The 24,953-nt window shown below is 46.4% G+C and overlaps 1 protein-coding gene across 1 annotated transcript in view; it reads left to right on the top strand.

Moving 5' to 3' along the window:
- Positions 1-12,309: 12,309 nt before the first annotated feature.
- Positions 12,310-24,953, top strand: part of PTPRR (protein tyrosine phosphatase receptor type R) — a 212,546-nt gene continuing 199,902 nt past the window's right edge. The window contains exon 1 of the mRNA XM_074984038.1: positions 12,310-12,445. Within this exon, the coding sequence (XP_074840139.1) occupies positions 12,310-12,445 (136 nt within the window). The remainder of the gene's footprint in view (positions 12,446-24,953) is intronic.

Here is a 24,953-nt window from a genome sequence, read left to right on the forward strand (position 1 = left end):
CCAGTGATGGAGATTCCACAACCTCCCTTGGCAATTTACTCCACTGTTTGACCACCCTGACAGTTAGGAACTTTTTTCTGATGTCCAACCAAAACCACCCTTGCTGCAGTTTAAGCCCGTTGCCTCTTGTTCTATCCTCAGAGGCCAAAACGAACAAGTTTTCTCCCTCCTCCTTATGACACTCTTTTAGATACCTGAAAACCGCTATCATGTTGCCCCTCAATCTTCTGTTTTCCAAACTAAACAAGCCCAGTTCTTTCAGACTTTCTTCATAGGTCACATTCTCTAGACCTTTCATCATTCTTGTCGCTCTTTTCTGGACCCTGTCTAATTTCTCCACATCTTTCTTGAAATGCAGTACCCAGAACTGGACACAATACTCCAGCTGAGGCCTAACCAGAGCAGAGCAGAATGGAAGAATGACTTCTTGTGTCTTGTTCTCAACACACCTGTTTATGCATCCCAGAATCATGTTTGCTTTTTTTGCAACAGCATCACACTGTTGACTCATATTTAGCGTGTGGTCCACTATAACCCCTAGATCCCTTTCTGCTGTAGTCATTCCTAGACAGCCTCTCCCCATTCTGTATGTATGAAACTGATCATTCCATCCCAAGTAGAGCACTTTGCATTTGTCCTTATTAAACTTCATCCTGTTTACCTCAGACCATTTCTCCAACTTATCCAGGTCATTTTGAATTATGACCCTATCCTCCAAAACAGTCGCAACCCCTCCCAGCTTGGTATCATCTGCAAACATAATAAGTGTATTTTCTATGCCAATAGCTCAATCATTGATGAAAATATTGAACAGAACTGGTCCTAAAACAGACCCCTGCATAACCCCACTTGTTATACTTTTCCAGCAGGATTGAGAATCATTAAGAGCTACTCTCTGAATACAGTTATCCAGTCAGTTATGCACCCACATTATAGTAGCCTCATCTAAATTGTATTTGCCTAGTTTTTTTTTATAAGAATATCATGCGAGACGGTATCAGATGTTTTACTGAAGTCTAGGTATACCACATCTACCGCTTCTCCCCTATCAACAAGGCATGTTATCCTGTCAAAGAAAGCTATCAGATTGGTTTGACATGATTTGTTCTTTACAAATCCATGCTGGCTGTTCCCTATCACTTTACCACCTTCCAAGTGCTTGCAGATGATTTCTTTCATTACCTGCTCCATTATCTTTCCTGGCACAGAAGCATCTCCCTTCAGTTCATTATTTTTAGTGTCTAATGGTTATGTATTCATAACATCCGGCTCAACTTTTGATTGTGTTGTGTAGGTTTCCTTCGAACATGAAGATTGATAGGTCAAGTACAGAGCGATTGTATTGTGATGGTTGGGATACCTTTCCCTAGAGAAGATCATTGTGTGGCTTGAAAACTTGTGTCTCTCACCAACAGAAGTTAGTACAGTAAAAGATATTACCTTACCCACCTTTTTTTCTTATATCCTGGGACAGACACAGCTACAACTACACTGCATGGCTATGCTAATATGGTGTGCAGCTGCGGGCAGGGTCATGCAAATGAGGGAACTCAACAATGCAAATGAGGTACTAATTTACAAATCGCATGCCTCATTCGCATACTCTCGCATGATCGCTGCCCAGCAGAGGCTTCTGTCACCACAAACAAGCTGTGTAGACAGAGGTCTGTCAACCAAAACCCCCCTTGACAGCAGCCCCTTATCCCTGACATAGATGACCCTCCTCTGCACAGCTTGTTTTGTGGCGACAGAAGCCTCTGCCGGGACAGCGATCACACAAGGATGCAAATGAGGTGCATGAGTTGTAAATTAGGGCCTCATTCGTATTGTCGAGTGCTCTCATTTGCATGACCCTGCTGGCAGCAGCACACTGTGTGGATGTAGCCCATATGTTTAGGTTTGGCAGGTTTCAATTTTTTAAATAAATTTATTGGCAATATTGTTATTTTATGCACATTTTATTTTTAGCTATTTAAAATTATGGAAAATTATGGAGGATGTCAAAGAATGATAGGGAGCAGGTGAGACAATAATTATTTTAAAAGAATAGACATTGAAACTCAAAAAGATAGTTTTATAACTGTTAAAATGCAAATTGTCAACATCATGGCTATGTCTACACTATAGTGATCTCTCGACAGACTTACTGTCAGCAGATACCTTCCAACAAAACTTCTGTCAGCAGATTGCAGCCACACATGAAAGCAGGTTGCTCCATCAACAGAGGGTGCCTAGACTGGATGTAACCTGCCTTTGTGATGACAGGGAGCAACTCTTCTTTCCTGCCCTCTACCACCCAAAAGGGGTATCTTTTGAGCAGGTGATTTACATTTAGAAATGAAACTTCTTTTTCTATGTTATACTCTTAAAACTGACCTTTGGGAGGTTTTTCTCCCCCTGAGGGATAAATAAGAAAAACAAATTGATGGTGAGCCAATTTGTTCACGTTGAATAGAATGAACAATTATCTCAGACATGTCAACAGGGAGTTGTCTTTTAAGAAAATTCTGAATCCTCTTATAATTTTCCTGGTTACAGTAATCTCTTTCATATCCAGCATTCTATTATCCAGAACTCTCAAATAACCAGAATTTTAACCATAAATAAATTTGAGTTATGTTTTCCATAACTACAGTATAGTGAAAATAAATACAAATAAATACAGCAAATACAGTGTAAGTTTACAGTGTGCAATACTTCTGTTGTTGGTAAATAAAGTATTGTGAATACTTTTTTTTCAATATCTAATCTTGTTTTTCTTTAGTGTTATGCATTGCTAGGTATACATACCTCCTGGCCCTGGGGCTAGCAGATATGAAAGAGTTTACTGTATATTATAAATGACTCCAGCAGAACATTAAAGAAGAGGAGTTTTTCACTGGCTACTCCTGTGAACAGCTTAAGGTAGAGAAGAAATCGATCTAAAAGAAAACACAACAAACAATAGTATTAATCTAGGTGCTGAAATGGTAGCTAGATTAAAGATAATCTAAGCTACTACCAACAAGTCTGATATATCTAGGCTAGTGAAAGACAAAAATGCATATCCCCTCTCTCAACATGGATTTGTCAGTGTTTTCTGCCAAGAGGGCCTTTTATCAACCACCTTAAAGTGCATAGTTCTGGTCTACTACTCAAAAAATACTCGCAATACTCCCAACTATGCGTCAGGTTTCAAGGCTTCATTTGTCCTCCCTTTTCTTCAACACTCAGGGCAAAGTCCTGAGAAGATAGTAAAATGACATAGATTAAATAGCAATGTTAAGGAAACGAGGTTCAGTTATGCGTCTTCACATTAAATGTTAACAATTAAATTCCTTAGCTATCCCAATTCATGAATGAAATCTGTTCCTGAAAGAAAAGCAGTTGAATAAAGTTAAATTCATTTGTTTGTTCTCCATCCCCTCTCCTTTTGTAGTAACTGGGACTTTTCTTCCTGCACAATTCTGAACTCAGTCATCATCCTCCCAACTCCCATTGGGGATGGCCAGTTCTTTGATTTATAGTTTTGACAGAGTGCCCTGGGTCAGGTACCACCTAATCCATTTAATTCTTTCCTTTCCTTGTCAAGTTGGAGTGAATTATGTTCCAACAGCCTGCAGTAAAGTTCATTAAAAAAACAAAGTAAAGAAAATCACATACAATCACATCTTGTGTAAATTTGGGTAACAACCTAGTGATAAGAACACTAACATGGTCAGGCCAGCAGACTCCAGCTGGACCTGTGAAAGGCAGCTCAGGATGCAGCCTCTGCTAGGGGAAGAACAAAAAGAGCTAACAGAGCTCCCAGGTGGAGGCAACAGGGTGTGGTGGCAAGTAATCAGTGAGGGGCCAGCTGAACTCACTGCCAGAGCCCACAGTGCTTAAAAAGCAGTCTCAGCAGGGAGTATGCAAGGTAGGGATGTTGCCGAGGTGGAGGTAAGACAGAAAAGCAGAACAAAAAAAAAAAAAACAGCTAAACAAAAAAGCAGTCAAATAGCACTTTAAAGACTAACAAAATAATTTGTTAGGTGAGCTTTTGTGGGATAGATCCACTTGTGGGTCTTTGAAGTGCTACTTGACTGCTTTTTTGTTTTGATTGTATATAGACTAGCACAGCTTTCTCTCTGTTACAAAAAAAATCTACATGAGAAGGGGGTGGGGAGGGGAGACTGAATGAGTGAGTAGCCTATGGGGATAGTGCCTGGGCTCCCCTCTCTCAGTGAGAATGAGCTCTGACTGTGGCCAAGGGAGGAATGGACTGACCAGCTGGCCCAGATTTGCACAGGCTGACACAGCCTGACCCCTCCAGCAGAAGGGAGATACATAGGACCCTGTCAAAATTCAGGGATACCCTGATACAACACTGACGTATAGATGCAGGTGAGTAATTCTTGAGGGGAAAAAAAGATTTATATTCTGTCTCTCTCCCTTTCTTTTAGAGTCTTTGTGTCTCTAAACACAGCAACGTTTCAGAAGCTGCTGGCACAGTTGTGATCATTAAGGGTGCGTTTACACTAGCCACGTGTTTTGAAATCAATTTTGAAAGGGGTCCCAATTTTGAAAGAGGCCGCAGAGCGTCCACACGCATAACGGCCTCTTTTGAAATTGTTTTTGGCAAAAAGGGATGTGCATTTCGAAATCAGTCTTCCCATCCAATTTCAGGGAGAGTGGCCCTTTTCGAAATTGAATTTTGAGATAGGGCATGTGTAGACGCTCCAGGGCTGCTATTTTGAAATAGTGAGTCCTCCATGGTGGTGGCTGCAGGGAGCGCAGAGACACTCTAGCAAGCCCCAGCGGGACTCTGTGGTCCCTGGGGCCAGTGTCTTAAAGCTGCATGGCCCCAGAAACCCTGTTCAGGAAGCTGAGAGCATGCCCTGAGCCTCAGGAGCATGAGCTTGGCCCAGCACATGCTCCAGCAGCACAGACCCCACTGCAGCTCAGCCCACCAGCTAGATGGCGAGCTCCCCACACCACAGGGACCCCCCAGAAGGCCTCTCATCCTAGCCTGAGGGGTTGCCAGAGGGAAGCCAGGGCTGAAGAGGAGGGGCCCCTCCTGGACAGAAGCTGAGATTAAAGATCTTCTCGGCCTTTGGGCAGAGGAGAACATGCTGTTGCACAGCACCAGCTGGCCCCGAAAGACAGTGGCCTTTGAACGTCTGTTGTTGGGGCTGCGGAAGTAGGACCACCCCAGTGCACAGTTGATCAAGTGCGCTCGAAAGTGAAGGAGCTGAGGCAGGCCTATAACCAGGCCATGGATGCCTGCAGGTGATTGGGGGCAGGTGCCCCCCCAAGGTGCCCACACTATCAAGCGCTGGACCAGCTCCTTGGCCTGAAGGACGGCCCTGAGCCAGTAGCCATGGTTGACATGGCCAGCCCTGACTCGGACCCTGACAGAATGCTGCATGAGCGGCCAGGACCATCAGGCCAGACTGGGGCGGTGGACCCAGGGAGCAGCTCAGAGGATGAAGGACCCCTCATCAACGCGGTCAGCTCTGGCACCTCCAGTCAGGCTTCCTTGAGACCGGTGTCCCTTGATCTGTTCTCTGGAGCCGGAGATAGGTAACAGGTGGATCAGGCAGCCCGGGGGCGGGGGGGGCACTCCATCCTGCATCCCCCAGCCACATCCCAGACCCAGGTGTGGTGGCATCCAGCACCCGCGCCCATGGACAGCGCCCCAACCCTTCTGAGTGGGAAGGGATGCGGCGGCTGGACCACAGCTAGCGGGCACCCCATAGATGCAGCCCCAGCATCTACACTGGACCCCCCAGGGGGGTCAGGCGAGTGGATGCTGTGTTCGAGGATGGGGGGTGGGGGCCAGGTGGCAGCACTGACAGGTGGGCTCTCTCCCGCTTCTGTCTCCACAGCCTCATCCTCCGAGGACTGGACCAGTTCTATCCTGGCCACCAGCACACCAGCCCCACCATCCGAGGGGGCCGGGGAACCCCAGTCCCCGCCACCCAGTTCACTGCCCGCCCAGCCCCAGAGGGCCCACCATTGCTGTTTCTTTGGCCCGGAGAAGGCCGCAGTGGCCCACACTCCTACCATCTGCGAGCAGATGGCTGTCCTCCAGGAGTGGCTCCAGATGGAGCAGAAAGACAGGGCCTGGTGGCGGGAGGTCTGGGATGAGGCAGCCATGGCCCTCCAACTTCTTGCCCCCTGCCTGCCCCACCTTCTGCCCCCTCTGCCATCTTATCCCCTCCCCTGCTGCTCCCAAACTCACTGACCTTATCCCAAGCATCCTTTCCCCAGCCACCTGGGTCTCACTGGGATGCTGGCTCATTGGGATCCTGCCCCCTGCAACTTCCCTACCCCCCACCATCCCCCACCCCCCCAACCCACCTGGTCCCCCTGCCGGGACAGTGCCCCTAGCCTCTGCCCAAGCGTACCTCTCCATGGTCCCAGCCCCATTGGGCCCCTGCACCTGCCAGGGGTCCTGGCCCTGCACCACTGTGGACGACTACACCCATCCGTGCCTATGTCCCCATCTACAGGAGCATTTCCCCACCCCTTGTACATAGTTCTCCCCACTTTTCTCCCATATCTATCTCCCGGTTATGATGACCCCACACCACTTTTTGTTCATGCAGCGTTTATTTACATGTGTGTTGGTTAAGTGATGTTCAGTAAACCATTGTGTTGTGCACCCCAGTGTCCCCTGTGCATGCGTGAGCTGTGATGTGGGGTGGGTGTGGGCTGGAGGGTGCTAGGGGGAAGGTCAGTGAGACTCCCAGTTGAAGGCCTCCCAGAGGGCCTTCCAGACCCTAACTCTGTCACTGTGCCTGCTGTCATGGAGCCAGGGGTGGCTGTTCATACCCAGGCCCGCTGTCCACAGCCCACCCTGCATAAAACGCTCGTGCTTGCCCTCCATTATGTTGTGCAGGGCACAACAGGCCATGACCACCCCAGGGATGTTGGGCAAGGTGACATCCAGCCGGGCGTTCAGGCTTCAGAAGTGCCCCTTTAGGCGTCCGAAGGCCCGCGTCACGGTATTGAGGGCCTGGTTGAGGTGGTGATTAAAAGTATCCTGGCTGGCGGTGGTGTGCCCTTTGTAGGGGCGCATCAGCCATGGCTGCAGTGGGTACCCCCCATTGGCCACTAGGCATGGTGACATCGTAGTGTCCCCCACATGGTGCTCCCAGTTAGGGACGTACATGCCCTCCTCCATGTGGCACCCAAGCAAGGAGTTCTGGAATACCTAGGTATCATGGGCTTGCCCCAGTCAGCCCACACAGATGTTGCTGAACTGGCCCTGGGCGTCAATGAGGGCTTGCAGCATGACTGAGTGGTACCCCTTGCGGTTTATGTAGTGTCCCACGCGATGGTCAGGGATGTGGATCCCTGTGTGGGTGCCATTGAGGCGCTAAAGCAGTTGGGAAACCCTTTGGCTGCAAATCCTGCCATGGCATCATCCAGGTCCCCAAAGCAGTTGGCCCCCCTCAGGATCACACGGGTGATTGCCTGGACCACCTATGTGGAGGGTATTGACATGCGGGGCTGGCCCTCCATGCCTGTCCCCTGCAGGGCACCCCTTCCCAGGGGCCTACTCCCCCCTTTGTGAGGTGGGTGTGGGACAGGTCTGCCTTACCTCCAGGAAGATGGCTCCAATGGTGACCTTGCCCACACTGAATCAGTGTCCCACTGAACAGTGGCTATCCAGGGTGGCTAGCTTCCACACCATGATCCCCATGCATTTCTCATGGGGGAGTGCGGGCCACATGCAGGTGTCCATGTGCTGCAGTGCGGGTGTGAGCCACTGGCGGAGCTCCATGAATGTCTGCCTTGACATTCGGAAGTTCTGGAGCCCCCTTTCATTGTCCCACTGGCCGAGCACGAGCCTCTGCCACCAGTCCTGGCTGCTAAGATGGCTCCAGAGGCACCGTAGGGGATGGGGAATGGGGTGTGGCAGTTGTCTGTGGCCATGGCCTGAAGGACCCCAGTGGGGAGGTTCATGGGCTACAGGGCTTCCACCATGGCCAGGATGACCATGCATCTGGGCCCTGGTTTTGGTGGAAACACCAGCCTCGGGCAGCTGCTGGTGCTCCATGCATGTCGACTTTCCCAGACCACGGTCCCTGCAGTGCTGTCTGCTGCTTTGTAGTGCTCTGTGTGTGCAGGGTGTGTGTTTGGGAGGGGCCTTTTACGGCAGCCACTGGCTGCGGGTCCCAGAAGGGCTTGTTGGCCATGTGACCCCATGCATGGTGTTTCTTGGCTTGTTCTTTTGAAAGGACTCACGTTGCTGTGTTGATGCTCTCTTTCGAAAGACTGTGGGGCTCTTTCAAAATAGCAGACCAGTATGGTGATCTGCGTTGTGTGCGTGGCTGTGTTATTTCAAAATCCGTTGTTTCGATTTAGATTTTCGATGTTCCCTCTTTCAAGATTTGTGTGTAGTGTAGACACAGCCGAAGTGTTGTTTCCACTCACTCCATTCTTTGTGAGTCCTGTCAAATATACATTGGGAAATCTTAGAAGTAATGTACAAATATTGTGACCATTTACTGCCTTGCTCTGTTATATGATGCATTGCAGTTATTATGCAATCCTCAGTTATGGATCATACTGCAGGTTGAACCTCTCTAGTCTGGCATTATTTTAGTTAGCCAGATGGCCACTTATCATGTGTGTCCCAGGTCACCATAGTCCCATAATGTTTGTTTACAGACACTAGTTCTGGCTCTCCGTGCTCTGTGCTGTTATTTAGCTCTAATTTGTCCCTAAATGTCTTCTAAAAGCCCTGTAAGCAGTGAGTTGGTAATGCTGCTTAACAATATTGACCTTATGTAGTCTGGCAAATTCACTTGGTTGGCACCAGTCAGGTCCCAAGGGTGCTGGGCTAGAGAGGTTCAACCTGTAATGCAGTTAGTTTTTTTCTGTTCCATGAAAGAGAATATATTTGCCTAGGTGCAACCTCTGGCACACAAATTTATCCCTGTCCTTTTCTGTGCCATGTTTATTTAAAAGACAATTCCCACATATATAGATAATTTTTCAATTCTCATTCAACTCTTCTAGCCTTCCAAATAAATCCTTTGCCTCCTCATGTACACTCACCTGATGAATTTCCTCTACACCAGCCCTCTCTAGGTTCCCACACAGTGTTTCTATACCCCTACCGAATCTAGCCCAAAAATGTGTAAATGTTCCTTGTCCTATCTAGAAATCTGATGGTCTCCTACCTGATTAATATCCTTTTCCATTAATCATCTTGGCTTGCTCTGCCTTTCTAGGTCAAGGATCCTTCTTGTCAATAGGAGCCTCATTTTATATACAAAATGATTAATAGAAAAGATAGGCAGTCTTGCTGGGATGCCAGGTTATAAAAATAAGATTTCTTCAACATGGGGAGCATACTACCTTCATTCTAATCAATGTTAAATAAAAAATCAGCAGAATGTAACCAATCAGACACTTCAGGTGATGCTACTGTTAGGAGAACTGATTGTGATGCATTAGCTATTGCCATATTCTCTATACAGTAGAGAGCATTTGTCAAAATAGTACTCAGTGAAAGATGTGTCCTAAAACCTCAATGATCCTTGCTATCCAGGTAGCAGAAGAATATGCACACTCTGACCTTCACCTGGGCAAGAGGTTTTACATTGTCCTTTTTCACACACTTTCCAGAGCTGAATAGTATCACATGCCATATTTGGAAACAAAACTAGAGACACTAAGGAACTCAAGCTGATGCAATATAAAGAAGCTAAACCAGTAGAGGAGTTCCAGTACCTTGGCAGTGTGACAGCCAATGATGGTTTCCTTGACAAAGAAATCAATGCCAGAATCTGCCAGGCCAGCCGGGCACTAGGACGTCTGAGAATGTGAGTGTTGAATCAGCACAATATCCGACAGTCCACTAAACTGACAGTGTACAAGGCTGTATTTCTGACCAGTCTCCTGTGTGGCTGTGAAACCTGGACCTTGTACAGAAAACATATAAAACTGCTAGAGCGCTTCCACACACGCAGCCTGAGGTCAATACTGCACATTCGGTGGCAGAAGAGAGTTATGAACCTGGAAGTCCTGGACAGAGCAGGAACCATGACCATTGAAGCCCATGATTCTGCAAGCCCAGCTTCGTTGGACAGGGCACGTCATACGAATGGAGGCATCAAGAATCCCTAAGCAACTCCTCTATGGTGAACTCTCCCAGGGCAAAAGGAATCAAGGTAGGCCTCACAAGAGGTATAAAAACTGTGTGAAGTCCAACATTGCTCACGCTGGTTTAAAACCAGATCAACTAGAGCAGCATACAAAAGACCAAGCTGGCTGGTGTGCTCTTATACAACACACGTATGACAACTTTGAACAGCAGCGACGCACAGGCCTCATTGATGCTCATGAGAGGAAGAAAGCAACAGCAGCAGCTGCACCAACAGAGCTAGGACAATTCCCTTGCCCCCACTGTGAACGCCCATGCTGTTCAAAGCTTGGGCTCCTCACCACATGTGAGTCCACAACGGATGAGTCTGTGCAAGCTCAAGACGTCATTGTTGGACATGACAAACTACCTATATCTTCTGGACAACACAGATCAATAAGGGTGCATTACTCCAGTTATTCATATTCCTATTGAACTTCAAATCACATTTGCCATGTTGGTATTAAGAGAGAACCATTTCAAAAGTGTCTTAAAAACTGTGGAGGTTTTCTTTCTTTGTCTGACCCATACAATCTGCAACAGTGCAATCCTTATGAATAATACAACTGTTAATTCTAGGGCCAACAATAATGTGAGATACAGAGAAACCCTTCTTGACCACTGGAATTGCCTTCCGTTCAAACTCTAATAGTGACTGCAATCCTCACAACCTTGTTCTCTAGTTGTCTGTAGCATTTTTTGGAAATATAAAGTATATAACAATGAGGAACAAAATAGATCTCTGGTTGCCTTTATTATTTAAAAGGAGGAAAAAAGGTCCAAAACCATTTAATTTTTTAAAAATTTAACACGTCAGACTTTTTCTACCAACTGCAATGATATTAAGAAAATGAGTGAATTATGTGGTATATGTATGGACAGCAGTTTGGATATTGGCAAGGAAGCTAAGGCTATATCTACACTAGAGGTTCTCTTTTGAAAAAACAGGCATTTTGTAGACAAAACTGGTGGAGTGCCAATGTTAAAATGCATCCTGTGGGCATACTGTTGAGAGAACTAGACACTTTTGTCGACAGCCTTCTACCTCTCCCCTGTGAGGCAGAATGCCTTTCTCAACAGAATCTCTCAACAAAAATCTTGTGGATGCTCCACGGCACCCTCTGTCAATAGACAGGGCTTCTGGGTCGCCAGTCAGCTTTGTCTGCTGTGCTTCTAATTGGCCTTTCTGTGAAGAGAGCAGCAGGGCAGTCTGGTGGCTCAATGGAGCGATCCACTTTCGTGTCTGGCTGCAATCGGTCAACAGAAGTTTTGTTGGAAGATATCTTCCAACAGTAACTTCTGTCGACAGATAGCTGTTGGGTAGACATAGCCTAAATTAGTAGAGCCACAAAAACAATAGCATCTACAGGGGTTCTTCATTTCTTCTCCCTGTTGTGTGAGGCAAATCTTTGCAAAAAGTGTTGATTAACCCAACCTAGAAAAAGGAAAACTGGGAGTCCCCTTTCCTTCATCCCACATTTCTCAAAGTCATCCCCTATAAAACCCTGCAATGTACGGATTTGTTCCTTACTTGTCCTTTTCTCATCGCGTATCTAGCAAACGGCCTATGGACAGACCACGTATAGGGTGAAGTCTCTGCCCTTTCTTGCCTGGTTCAGCTTGATTCAGGAGTCTCGCACTCTCAAGATGTTTCTTTTGATCAGATAAACTGAACTTTTCAATGGGACCTTGACAGGGGGCTGTTTTACCTTGAGTGGCCTATTGCCCTTTGAAAATTAAACTTGTTTTTCACGTAATCAAATTCTATGGCTTCTTAGGGTAAGGTTTGATACCCCGTTTGGCAGGGGACTGGCCAGGAGGAGAACCTTCTCTTAGTAGGCTCTGCAACCCATGTGAACGCTGGAAGCGGTGCACAGAGCTGGCTGGGCCCCAGGCAAATAGGGTTTTATTTCCTGTCAGTCATAACCTCCCCCACGTTCTGCGGCTGGGGAGAGGGGAACATCTGGGAGGATTTAAAGGTAAACGCTGCAGCCCCTCACTGCTCGCGCTCCCTTCTCTCCCCTCGCCGCTCTGTGCCCCCCCCCACCCAACCCCCGGGGCTTTGCGCCGCTGCCTCCCCACCCCCAACAGTGCTGCCCCTCGCGCGCTTTCTTCTCCTCCTCCCCCCTGGCCCGCTCCGGCCGCAGGTGAGAGCAGCCTCGTGCGCATGCGCGGCGCGGCTCTCAGGCATGCTCAAAACCCGCTGGGTCGGAGAAAGCGCCGGTGCCGCCGGATCGCGGCGGCCCCAGCTCCCGGCCAGCACCATGCGGCGGCTAGCAGCCTGCTTCCCCGTCGCGTGCCTGCTGCTCCAGCTCCAGGCTGTAGGTAAGCCGCCGCGCTGGAGCCGAGGCACCCCGGGGACGCAGCTCTGAGGAGCATCCCCGTCGCCTGGGCAAGGGGCAGAGGGGGGAGCAGCAGCAGCCGCCTCCAATGGAGCTGGCACAGTAGCACCTGTTGTGGCAGGGCAGTGGCACGGCTCTAAACGCGCCCGCCTCAAAGGCATCGTGTAAGACCCTTGCTGTGGCGGGGAGAGCGCTGTTTGCCTTAGTCTTAACGGGGTGGGGAGGTTCCTCCCTCCCCCCCATGCAGTAACACAGATGTAGCTTTGCACGCTAAAGCACGTGTGTGTGTCGGGGGGGCAGTCATTAATCAAACGCCTGCTGCAACCATTAGCTCCAGCTGCTTCCCTCTTCGGAGCTGGTGAGGGCTGCTCGAGTGGAGGCTCCGCCGCGGGTGCCTTTGTTTTGTCGCTGTCCCCTAGCCTCGTGAGCGGGCTGCAAAGGGCTTGAATGATTCCCCCTCCTGCCTCTTGGGCCATTTCTCCTGTCGCTGAAGTGCCCTCCGCCAACAGAGCAACACAGATTTGGGAGCGAGCGAGGGAGGGGCAGGAGCTTTTCAGGACCATGGTCAGCAACCACCGGAAAAGAGGAACGCGCCTATGCCTGGGTGGTAAGAGGCCAAATGTCAGGGAGAGGGATTAATCCGCAGCAGTAGATTTCCTCAACAGAGTTGCTAATGATTAAAAATAAAAGCCAAGTTAAATGGCACCGCAGCTGTTGCTGCTTTAGGTACTCTAAAGCCTACAGAGAGATCCTATCTGTTAATCTCTGCCACTGTCGCTTAATATTTGGAGCACTAGCTTCGTAGGTTCCTAAATATTTTGGAATGATGGAAGTTTTTTAAATAGACCATTTAGCACCTTTGATTTTGACAGTTGAATTGAAGCATGGAGATGGGATTTTAGACAACAAAATTTCAGCTGCAACAGCAGTCATTTGTGCAGTACCTTCCTTAATAAATCCTCTCATTGCTTAGCTAGCAAAATGTGGGCATCTTTCAGAAATGTGGTTAACCAAGGACTACATTACACGGAGCTTTTCAGCTCAAGTATCAGTGCCACTTTAATAATCATTTCTTGTATTTCTTCGGTACAAAGGATATGTCTTAATCAGTGCAAAAACTGTCCTTCTTCCTGGGTCCTTTTCCCCATTTTTCCATCATTCAAACTTAATTCTCACTGCTGTAGAAGGAAAGAAAATCTATGCTGAAGGTATAATTAAATGTAGGTTGTAAGTGATATAATTGAAGTATTTGTGTCTGCAGAATAGTGCTATATCTCTGCTTCTGACATAGAAAATGGCTGATGCACTTTTCTTATAACTTATGTTCATTACAACCTCTCTCTCTATATATATAATATAGTGTTTGTGTGTCTTTATATATGGAGAGAGAGTATATATGGGGACTGTAATGTATTTAAACATATAATATATACACATACACAGAAAGAGAATAAAATACAATGGCTGAAAGTTGCAGATAGACAAATTCAGTCTGCAAATAAGGCATACATTTTTAACAGTGAGTAATTAACCATTGGGACAATTTATCAAGGGTTGTGGTAGTTTCTTCATAATTGAGAAATTTAAAATCATGATTGGATGTTTTCCTAAAAGATCTACTCTAGGAATAATTTTGGGGAAGTTGTGTGACCTATGTCATACAGGAGGTTAGATGAGGTTATCACAGTGGTCCCTTCTGGCAATGGCAATGTATGAATTACTCTATGCATATGTGAGTACACATACAGTCTTCTGCTGCCACATACCCAGCTTTTTTAAGGCAGCATTTCAGTACACCATTAACTTGAACTGTTTTATTTTTATGATGAAAGCTTTTAGAAACATATGAGGGCAGAGTAATACCTCTAGAAATGTAACAGTTATAAATAATTCATGGCTATCCGTTTATAATAGTTATATACATTATTTAATATGCTAGATAAATGGGCATCATATTGTTTAATCTAGCCACAAGAAATTGTTATCCTCAGTTTTCAGTACTTTACTCTTACAGTAAAGCAGACCACCTTTAACAATATTTCAGACATGTCTTATTACTTTGTATTTATAGTTGATTTGAGTCATATATTGCAATTTGACACCATGTGTGAGACACAGAACTGACTAAATGATGAGGAGTATTTTGAAGTCCATTTCATGAAAATCCTTAAACTGCTTTTAGGTTTTCCTTTTTACAAAAACAATATATAAGATAATATTAGTGTATGCAATTTATTTGGTGTAACATGTTTTCAAAATTTGTATTTATCTGCTTTAAATTCTGAACTGCACAGATTACCTTGCTTAGTGTTTCCATCATACTAACAGAAACTGGTTTAACAAAAATTTATAATTACTATGCTAAGCTTAATTTTTTGTTAAGTTAATTGGAATCCTTGTTTATGAAAGTTAGCCTTTATCTAAAATACTCTAGTGATCACAATAGCGGGGAAAACAACAGAGATGCCTACATTACCATCTTGTTCCCCATGCAATTATGATCATTTTTATGCTCCTTTTTCAATTAATCAAAGAGCTGCCAGGGCTGCATGGAGCTTGCTGTTATTTTCTTGTCATTTAAGGCACTACACTACTGAGCGTCTCTATTTTTACTATCATAGTGAACTTCACTTTTAAGCAATTAAGAGCTCTCTCACTTTCACTTGATGTGAAAGATGAATTAGTCATTTGGCTAATGTCATTCTGGAGCACAATCTACAGCTGTGAATTATGAATGGTGGTTTTGGGATAAAGGTTCATCTGATATCATAAACATTATTAATTTGTGATGAATTATATGTTTTGTCATTTTGGTGTGTTCCATGGGGGAAACCACTTATTTTTTTTCATATATGGATTTATTCCAAAGTTCAAAATGCATGAAGCTGACTTCTGTGTATGAAGATGCTAAGATATTTTCCTTAAGATCAGTTGATGTTAATAGTTTTTAGAACAAAATGTTTTTGTAATAAACTGATAAATTACAATAAAATACTGATTCTGTAATGTTTTTAAAGTAATTCTTTGTAACAGAAAGATATTATACCACATGTTGCAGAAATGGGTTTGCTATGGAAAGACTGTTTCATTACCATTGTGCTCCAATATTGGGATATTATTTGCAAAGAAGTGAAAATTTGTCACCATAAAAGAATCTCAAATTTCTACTTTCTTAAAAAGCAGGTCAATTGATTTGAGTTTTGATGCTGTTGTCAATAAAACATTATAGCCATGTGGAAAACAAATTAAATCCGGTTATGTTCTCAGATACGCCCTTGCAATTTCTACTGAAGACAATTTAGAATTAGGTCCTTTATGGCCCCAGTGTTGCACTGGGCAATGTACAGGAGCAGAAATCTGCTTACACAGAACTCTCAGAGCTGGAGTAAGGCCTATATTTTCAACAAGTCTGTGTCTACATTAGCAATTTTTGTCAAAAGAAGGGGGTCTTTCAAAAGATCCCATGGAGCATCTACATGCAGTGTTCTTTTGAAAGTAAATTGAAATATGTGGTGCTCCTTTCAGGAAGAACTCCCCCTTTCAAAAACTTCTTTAAAAGAGAACATGTGTAGACGCGCTGCAGTACCTTTTTGCAAAAGAGCAGACCTCGTGGGGCCAGATTGAAAAAACCTCTGGCCCGTTCTTTCAAAGAGTGGGGACTGTGGATGCTCTCTTTCAAAAGAGCAGATAACTCTTCTTGATCTGTTTTTTTTGTGTGTGGGTGCACTCTTTTTCAGAAGAGCTCTTCCAAAAGAATTTCCAGAAGGGCTTCTTTCAAAAGATCTCTGTACTGTAGATGTAGCCTAACTGATTACAAGTCACTATGAACCTTTAACTGCTACTATGATTTAGCAGAAGTGCAAGACATTATAATAGCATAGATTATTTTGCTAGTATGTATGATATAGTGCACGTTTTAAAAACAAAAATTAATGTCTCTCAAGGTAACCAGAAATCATTATCTCAATGCAAGAATGGTAGATAGTAGTAAGAACACAGTGACGCAAAGAAATAAGCTTGTAATTAAAATTAGTTGTCCTGGAACAATAATGAGGGCTGCTGAAAGGCACTAACACCTGTATATGATGAAAACAGTTTCAAGAAGGGGGATATAGTACCACCCCCAGTAACTAGTTCCAGAATCTATGCTAGTGAACAATTTGTTACCTAGGTTATTTAACTATTTAGCCTCATTTTCTTTTTATGAATTCCATGAACAAGATTAAAACTTGCAAACAAAGAATAAAATATACAGTCACGAAGCATGATCCAAGCAAAGCCATCTATACTAAGAATAAAACCTATCCAGATAACAGCCTTTACATATGTTTTATCAAAATCTTGAGAGAAAGTGATTTTTTGCAGATTGTCTTAAAGTTAACAAATTCTGGTATTGGAGGCCCAAAAAGTCAAACAGTTCTACTCATGACTTAATAAGATTGTCCTAATTAAAATATGGTTTCTTGCCATACCTTTCTTCTGTTTTTATTCTCTCCTTTTGAAGGAACATTGAAATAATTTCAAACATGTGACCAATACTTTTCTGTTGGTCCTCAGCAATCGGGAAAGACAAGGCTCCTACTCCCTGTATTTGGCCAAGAGTGTTCTTGGCAACTCCAAAAGATCATTGCAAAACCTGTTACAGAAGATTGGCCTGTGTCTTCTTAAGATGCTAGTCAGTCCTGATCCAAACAATTTTAATTCAAAATTAACGTGAAACTTTCTCATTGTGGAATTTTGCAAGTGTAGAGAAACTTAAAGGAAGTGTGTTAGATTGTATATAATGGATATGAAAATATACTTGGAGTGAGCAGCTGCAGCTCCCAGCTACCTTTTAACGGAAACTGTCATTCAAAATGGAAGTTTCTGTGCAGCATATCCAGTAAAAACTATGGAGATGAATTCTCTCTTGGAATGCCTTCATAACTCCAGGTGTCACACTGGCAGGAAATTAGAACACATCATGTTTAATAATAAATTTGGAAAACCAGTGCCTGCCAACTAACCCGCTTTACTTCAGTGTACTTCACCCACAAGTCTTGCACAGGAGGGTGTGTATCACACTGAGCCAATGGCACTGTCAATACACCAGGCACACTGGTTATGTCTACACTAGCCCCTTCCTTTCAGAAGGGATGTGGTAATGAGTGAGTTGGGAATATGCTAATGAGGTGATGGCATGAATATGCAGTACCTCATTAGCAAAATGGCAGTCATGCATGATTCAAAAGTGGTGCTTTCAAATCACATGTGGCTGCCATTATGCTAATAAGGTTCTGCGTGTTCATGACAGTGCCTCCTTAGCATCTTCCCAACTCACTCATTGCCATGCCCCTTCCAAAAGGAAGGGACTGGTGTAGATGTAGCCAACATGGGGGCCTTCTACCAGTGCAAATCAGTGTAGTTGCAGTGGGAGTTGTGGCCCATTGGGGTTTGTTGTTTTACTTTTTTGTTTTGTGGGGGGTTTTTTTGAGATTCAAATTAGAACTCTCAAATTAAACTCTGATGAATTAGAATACTCATTTCTTTTTTGAAAAGAACAAATGTTACAACTAACTCATGTCTGGGAACATGATTTGAGGAAGGAAATTAGAACGTAAAAACAGTAATTTATAGGTTTACTCTCAATCTGTGCTCAGAGCCAGCCAATTTAAGAAATCACTGAACTAGATTTTGTGTGTGTGTGTGCGCGCATGCAGATTTTTGTGTGGATGTGCTGGGGTAGGAGGACATGCAAGGAACCTTCCCCCATTCCTGCCATCATGCTTGCACTTGGTAGGCTTTAAAAGTCCTTTCCGCAATAAGCGTTCCACACTTAGACAAAAATAGAGACTTGCAGTCAGAGGGCAGAATACTAAAACCAGAGATGGGGATGAGATGGTGACGTGGAGTAGGTCTGGTGCAACAAGAAAAGCAGGGAACAATCTGTGCCAGCCTAATCAGGGAAAAGGGGTTAAGCCTTTATGTGGCCAGAGAAGCCCCTCCAGAAAAACTGTACCTCAGACAGGCCCAGTGTCACACTGTTGCTTTTGGAGAACTCTACCCAGGTTGCCTTCCCCTCAGGTCCGTGGCATAAATGCCAGTCTAGCACTGAGTATACTTGTCACCCACAAGGCTGATGGTTGCTGGAAGTAGTGTGGCATCCAGGACAACCATGCTTAAAGGCTGTGATGATGGGCCAAAATGTATCTTTCTTTGGAAGGGAGTTTATACTGTGAACCAGTGTAGTTGTCCTATTGGGTTTCCAACAGAGCTCTGAATCAAATATTTAGTATGGACAGCCAGTTTTATACCCTGAGAACACACAAAAAGCAGTGAATTCTCAAAGCCACCTGAGCTGCAGAGAACATCATATGGTCAAATTCTGCTTTTCATTACAGGAGTTACTGATTTCACTAGTTACTATTGATTTACCTCTGTGTAACACAGCAGAATTTAACTCTCTCTTTTTACTTGGAACACTGCAATAACATCAAACTTAGCAATTTGAAGTGGCATCTTCTGAAAAATGAGACAATATCAATACTCTGTCTGAATATGTTAGAATACTAAGTACCTTAGGGACCAGTGCTTCATCTCTTAACTCACGACTAGACCTACTGAAATCAATGGGCCATAGTAACAGGTTCCATTTTCAACATATTGAGCAACACACCTGCAATGTAAAAGATGATAGGATGCAAAGCTACTCTTTCAATATACTACTGGTGCACTTAATCATAAAGTGGGTGCATTCTGACTTCTCTGTGTTCTGCTTTGTTGTACATTTATTTGATGCGTAGTTACAGACCCTATGCTATGGAAAATATTGTGTAGTGAATTTTTTTCAGAAGAAGTTATATATATATATTTTTGCCAGTTGAAGTTTTACACACTGCCTCAGGTACAGGCTAGCAAAGCAGCATCCAGATTTTTCTTCTCTTAAGTTTACTCTAATTTACTTCAGAAAATACCTTTTGTAAAGGATGTTCTAATTCATTTGATTTACCACAAATCCATACCATTGTGTCACTGTTTTAAAAATCTATCTGGATGTATTGGCAATGATTCTTGGGGTTTTTTTTTTAAGCTGTTAGAGATAAACATCAGCGAACATACATCTAGAGCTACATAGCCTACGCTAATGAGATTTCATCTGACATGACTGACATGCTGTTTTGCTGCCACTTAAAGCATACTGTTTAGTAGATATTACAAATTCGAGGCATGCTGTCTCCAGACAGCTTTTGTTTTCATCTGCTCTTTCATGATTATATAAAGCATTTTTTTCTAACAAATTTTGAGCACTCAAATGTTTTGGAGTAGAACAAATGAAACATGGAGCGATAAATCAGGTGTTTGTCCTTAGAATGCACATCGCTTGCAGTTGTTCTTTCTTAAGCTTTTAAAATCTTTGATTTTGCTTCGTTTTTTATGAGAGGAAAGAGGAACCCAACACCGACATGCTTCTTGTTGTTCATTAGTATATGTGGCTATGCCTTGTGCAGCATGGCTGAAAATCTGAGAAAGAAGCCCAAATTCAGGGGAAAATGTAGTGATTGGTGCAGTGTGCATGAGGGCTGAAGGACGAATTGATCAGGAAGATGTGTGGCTATTGGTCTGAAAATGCCAATAGTTTTGATTGTTGAAATACCAGTGACAGTGCAAGTTTTCTTGCTATGCTTCAACTTTAACCTGAAAGAACCGATTCTCAGAATGTAAAGTAGTGCAAACTCCATCACCTCTTCCATTCTTGGCCTTTCTCTAGAGATTTACCAGCAAAGGTGTCAATGCCAAATTTAGCATTAGCTATATGTAACTCTTGGGAACTGGACCAAGATTAATAAGCTCATATCACAATAAAAATGTTTTAAAAGAGACTTGAAGGTAATATTTCCTTAGCTATAGGCCAGATTCTTCACCGTATGGAAGTACACAAAGGGGTCCATACAGCTTGGACACATCAGAATAGAATCCCCCATTCTCAGGCATTGTTTTGCCCTTAGGGAGAAAGAAAGCCATAGTCTCAGCCCACCTATGCTTATAGAAACAGAATAACCATATGGGAGCAGACCAAAGTGTTCAGTTTTCCCACACTGTTCATTATTTTATAGATCTATGTCTTTTCCCTGTTACTTATCTCTTTTCTAAGCTGATCAGCCCTAATCTTTTTTTTGACTTTCTGTAAATTGCTGTTTCCTACAAGAATACCTTGTCTCTACAACTGTTTCCTGCTCCTTTAGTAGTTATAATTACACACAAGAAGCTACTAATGATGTACCAATATGCATATTTTCTGTGGGACACTGAGGCCAGTGGCAATTAAGGGCCACATTCTACCACCTCTGTTCAAGCCGAGAGTACCTTACTCCATCAAGTGCCCACTAACGGACCCTGAAATGACAATGTAAGAAATTATTAGTCTGGGGCAGAAATTGGCCTTGATTTTTAAACAACATCAGATGCTTTCATCTTTGGCGAGAAGGCAACAGGAAAAAATTGACACTCCAATCCACAAGATACTTATTTGCTCTAGCTTCTGTCAGGGCTGGTTAACTAAAGGTCAAAGAGCTGCAGTTGATTTTCCTGTGGATGCATTTCAGATGCAGTATAGAATCAGGGTCTTTATTTAAGCTCCTCAGAAAAATGTACCATTTTAACCATGTGGAAAATGTAGATGTTTCATCAAACAATCCCAAACCCCAAATATTATCTCTGAAAATTGAACTTTTTGATTCACAAATTCTAGCAGATTGTAGTCTCTATAGGCTGATTTTCCTGGTTGGACCACATCCCTCATGGACTGCAGTCTTATGGTGTTAGGAGGTGGCTGCATCATTGAAATCTGTAATAATTCTTCATGGCTGTGTCTACACTTGCATTCCTCTTTTGAAAGAAGCTATTTTGAAATAAGAATATGCAAATAAGGTGTCAGATATGCAAATATGTACCTCATTTGCATTTTTGATTTACTCCATTTGCATGCCTGTTTCAAAAGAGGAATGCAAGTGTAGACACAGCCCATGATGGGAGAAATAATCCAGCTGAGGAGCCTGGTTTAGAGAAAAGAGTGGGAACATGAATAAACTGAACTCTCATGAGACACCAGAACAGGCATCCAAATCTAAATATTTTCACTTTGAGGCATGTAGCACGTCCCGTGATGCCCAGCCCCTTGGTCTAGGGCGGGCGGCAACAAAAGAGGGGGTTAGGGCACCAGCCCGCACTCAGTTCGGGCAGTCACCGCTACCCCCGTACAGGCCCCAGCCCTCCGTCCAGGGCGGGGCAGCAGTTCACAAGAGTTATATAGTTCTGGGCCCAGCCCTCAGTCCAGGGCGGGGCAGCAGTTCACAAGAGTTATATAGTTCTGGGCCCAGCCCTCAGTCCAGGGCGGGGCAGCAGTTCACAAGGATAAACACCGGCCCAGCCCTCAGTTTGGGGCGGGGCAGCGACACAAGGGAAAACACCAGCCCAGCCCTCAGTTTGGGGCGGGGCAGCAACACAAGGGTCTACAGACAGGCTCAGCGGGGGCTGGCCCTGTCAGGGAGGGGGGTAGGGGGTCGCAGGCCCTCCCACTCCACTGCGACCCAGCCCGGGGCCCTGGGGGTCGCTCACATGCAACCCCGGCAGTGGGGATCCAGACCGCAACTCGCTGCCATTGGTTCGTGAGCGACGTTCCCCGGGCCACTTCCTACCTCACCCTCTGTTGGTGGCAGGTCCCAGTCCATCTGGTCGGGGGGTCCTCCTAGGTCGGTCTCCCCTGGGTCATCCACCTGTGGGGGCTCCGGCCAATCGTCCATGACCACGTCGTTAGGGTAGTCAGGCGGTGGCAATACAGGAGATGCAGGGCGGTCCTGGGTCTGAGTGTTGTAGGGATCTGCCGGGGCTCTGGGGCAGCCTGCTCCCAGGGCCTCTTCCACGGCAGGGGGTCTCCACCGGCGGGAAGGTCCTGGTAGGTCCGGGAAGTCCGGGTAGTCTCCTTGGGGCATACGGACCCGGGGTTGCGTGGAGCCTCTGGGGGCCTGCTCCTCCGGCCTGGCTGGGCGGCCGCAGGCCCTCTCCCTTTGGCCCCGGGGAGCTCGTGCAGGCACGTCCTCCCTGCCCGGAGGCCCAGCCCTGAATGGTTCCTGAGTCCCGCCTTTGGCTCTTCTAGCCCTTGGCCCCGCCCTCTGAGGGGCGGGCCTCTGGCCTCCTGACTCCGGCCCCGCCCACCAGGGCCTCTGCATAGCTTCCCCGGCCTCCGGGTCTGCAGGAGGCCATACTGACCCACTACATTCCCCCCCCCTCAAGTCCGTCTTCCATGCCATGGGGGCGGGCTCTTCCATTTCCCCCAGGCGGGACAGGAAGTCTGCATTTATGTGGTCCTTACCTGCCCGATGACGTACGTCAAAGGCATACGGTTGTAATGCCAAGTACCACCGCATAATACGGGCATTCGTATCCCTCATTCGCGCCAGCCACTGTAAGGGTGCATGGTCTGTAACTAGGGTGAAGGGGGCACCCAGCAGGTAGTACCTAAGGGCGTCGCAGGCCCACTTCACCGCCAGAGCCTCCTTTTCTATCACGGCGTAGCGCTGTTCCCTGGGGAAGAGCTTCTGGCTGATGTAAACTACGGGGTGGTCCTTTCCGTCCACCTCCTGGGACAGGACAGCTCCCAGGCCTACACCAGAGGCATCCGTCTGCAGGATGAACAGACGAGTGAAGTCGGGGCTGTAGAGGACTGGTTCCCGTATTAGGCATTGTTTTAGTGCCCGGAATGCCTTGTCAGCAGCCGCAGTCCACACCACCCTTTGCGGCTGGGTTTTCGTTAGCAGCTGCGTCAGGGGGGCTGCAACTGAGGCGAATTCAGGGATGAAGCGTCGGTAATATCCTGCCAGTCGCAGGAACTGTCGTACCTGTCGCTTGGTACTGGGGGGAGGGCAGGCTGCTAAGGCCTGTACCTTGCCCACGAGGGGCTTTACCCGGCCCCCTCCTATGGTATACCCAAGGTAGGTCGTCTCCTGCCAACCAATCCGGCACTTCTTTGGGTTCATTGTTAGGCCTGCGGCCCTCAGAGACCTAAGGACCGCGGCCACCCGGTCTAGATGTTCCTCCCAGTGACGACTATATATAACGATGTCATCAAGGTAGGCCGCGGCATAGTCCCGGTGGGGCTGAAGAAGACGGTCCATAAGCCGCTGAAAAGTCGCCGGGGCACCATGGAGACCAAAAGGCATCCGGGTGAACTGATATAGGCCTGATGGGGTCGCGAAGGCGGTCTTCTCTCGTGAGGAAGGTGTCAGGGGGATCTGCCAGTACCCCTTGCTGAGATCCAGGGTACTAAAGTAGCGGGCGGCCCCCAGACGTCCCAGCAGCTCATCGACGCGGGGCATCGGGTACGCATCGAATTTGGAGACTGCATTCACCCGCCTGAAATCGATGCAGAACCGCTGGGTGTCGTCGGGCTTCGGGACGAGCACCACGGGGCTGCGCCACTCGCTTTGGGATGGCTCTATGACTCCCAGAGCCAGCATCGCCCGTACCTCCTCCTCTACTACCTCACGCATTCGAAAGGGTAGTGGACGTGTGGCGTCGCGAACCACCTTCCCTGGCTCCGTGCAGATGACGTGGCAGACCAGGGAGGTGTGTCCTGGGAGGGCCGTGAAGTTCCCTCGGAACGCCTGGAGGAGGCACTGGGCCTGTTTCCGCTGCTCCCCCGTTAGCATTGCCCCAAGGGCCGGTTGTACAGGTTCCTCCCCATGAGGCACCTGGGGTCCTAGTTCGGGTTCCGGGGGGCAGGGGTTTATCATGAAGCCCTCCCGGTCCCGCCATGGTTTTAAAAGGTTAATGTGGTACCGCTGTGTCTTCTTGCGGCGGTCGGGTTGGCGGACTTCGTAGGTGACCAGCCCTACGGCTCGAACAACCTCGTAGGGTCCCTGCCACCTAGCCAACAGCTTCGATTCGCTGGACGGCAGTAGGACCAGGACCCGGTCACCTGGCTCGAAGCTGCGGCTCCGTGCCTCCTGATTGTACGATCGAGCCTGGGACACCTGCGCAGTTCTCAAATTTTCCTCTGCGAGAGTCCCTACCCGTTCCAGGTGCTTCTGGAGCTGGAGAACGTATTGCAGCAGTCCTTTTGAGGGGGACGCGGTTTGTTCCCAGACCTCTCGCACCAGGTCAAGGACTCCCCGGGGACACCGTCCGTATAACAGTTCAAATGGCGAAAACCGCGTAGAGGACTGGGGAACCTCGCAGATGGCCAAAAGCAAGGGGGGCAACAACTGATCCCACCGTCGCAGGTCTTCTGGGGGGAATTTGCGCATCATTTCTTTTAGTGTGCGGTTGAATCGCTCGACCAGGCCATCTGTCTGAGGGTGGTACACGGAGGTGTGTAACTGTTTGATCCCCAGGAGGGCACAGACCTGTTTCATCAGGCGTGATGTGAAGTTAGTTCCCCGGTCCGTAAGCAGTTCCCGTGGTAATCCTACCCGGGCAAAGATCTTCATTAGTTCCCCCGCGATGGTGCGGGCCGT

This window comes from Carettochelys insculpta, chromosome 1 (genome assembly GCF_033958435.1).
Source record: "Carettochelys insculpta isolate YL-2023 chromosome 1, ASM3395843v1, whole genome shotgun sequence".
Classification (NCBI taxonomy): Eukaryota; Metazoa; Chordata; order Testudines; family Carettochelyidae; genus Carettochelys; species Carettochelys insculpta.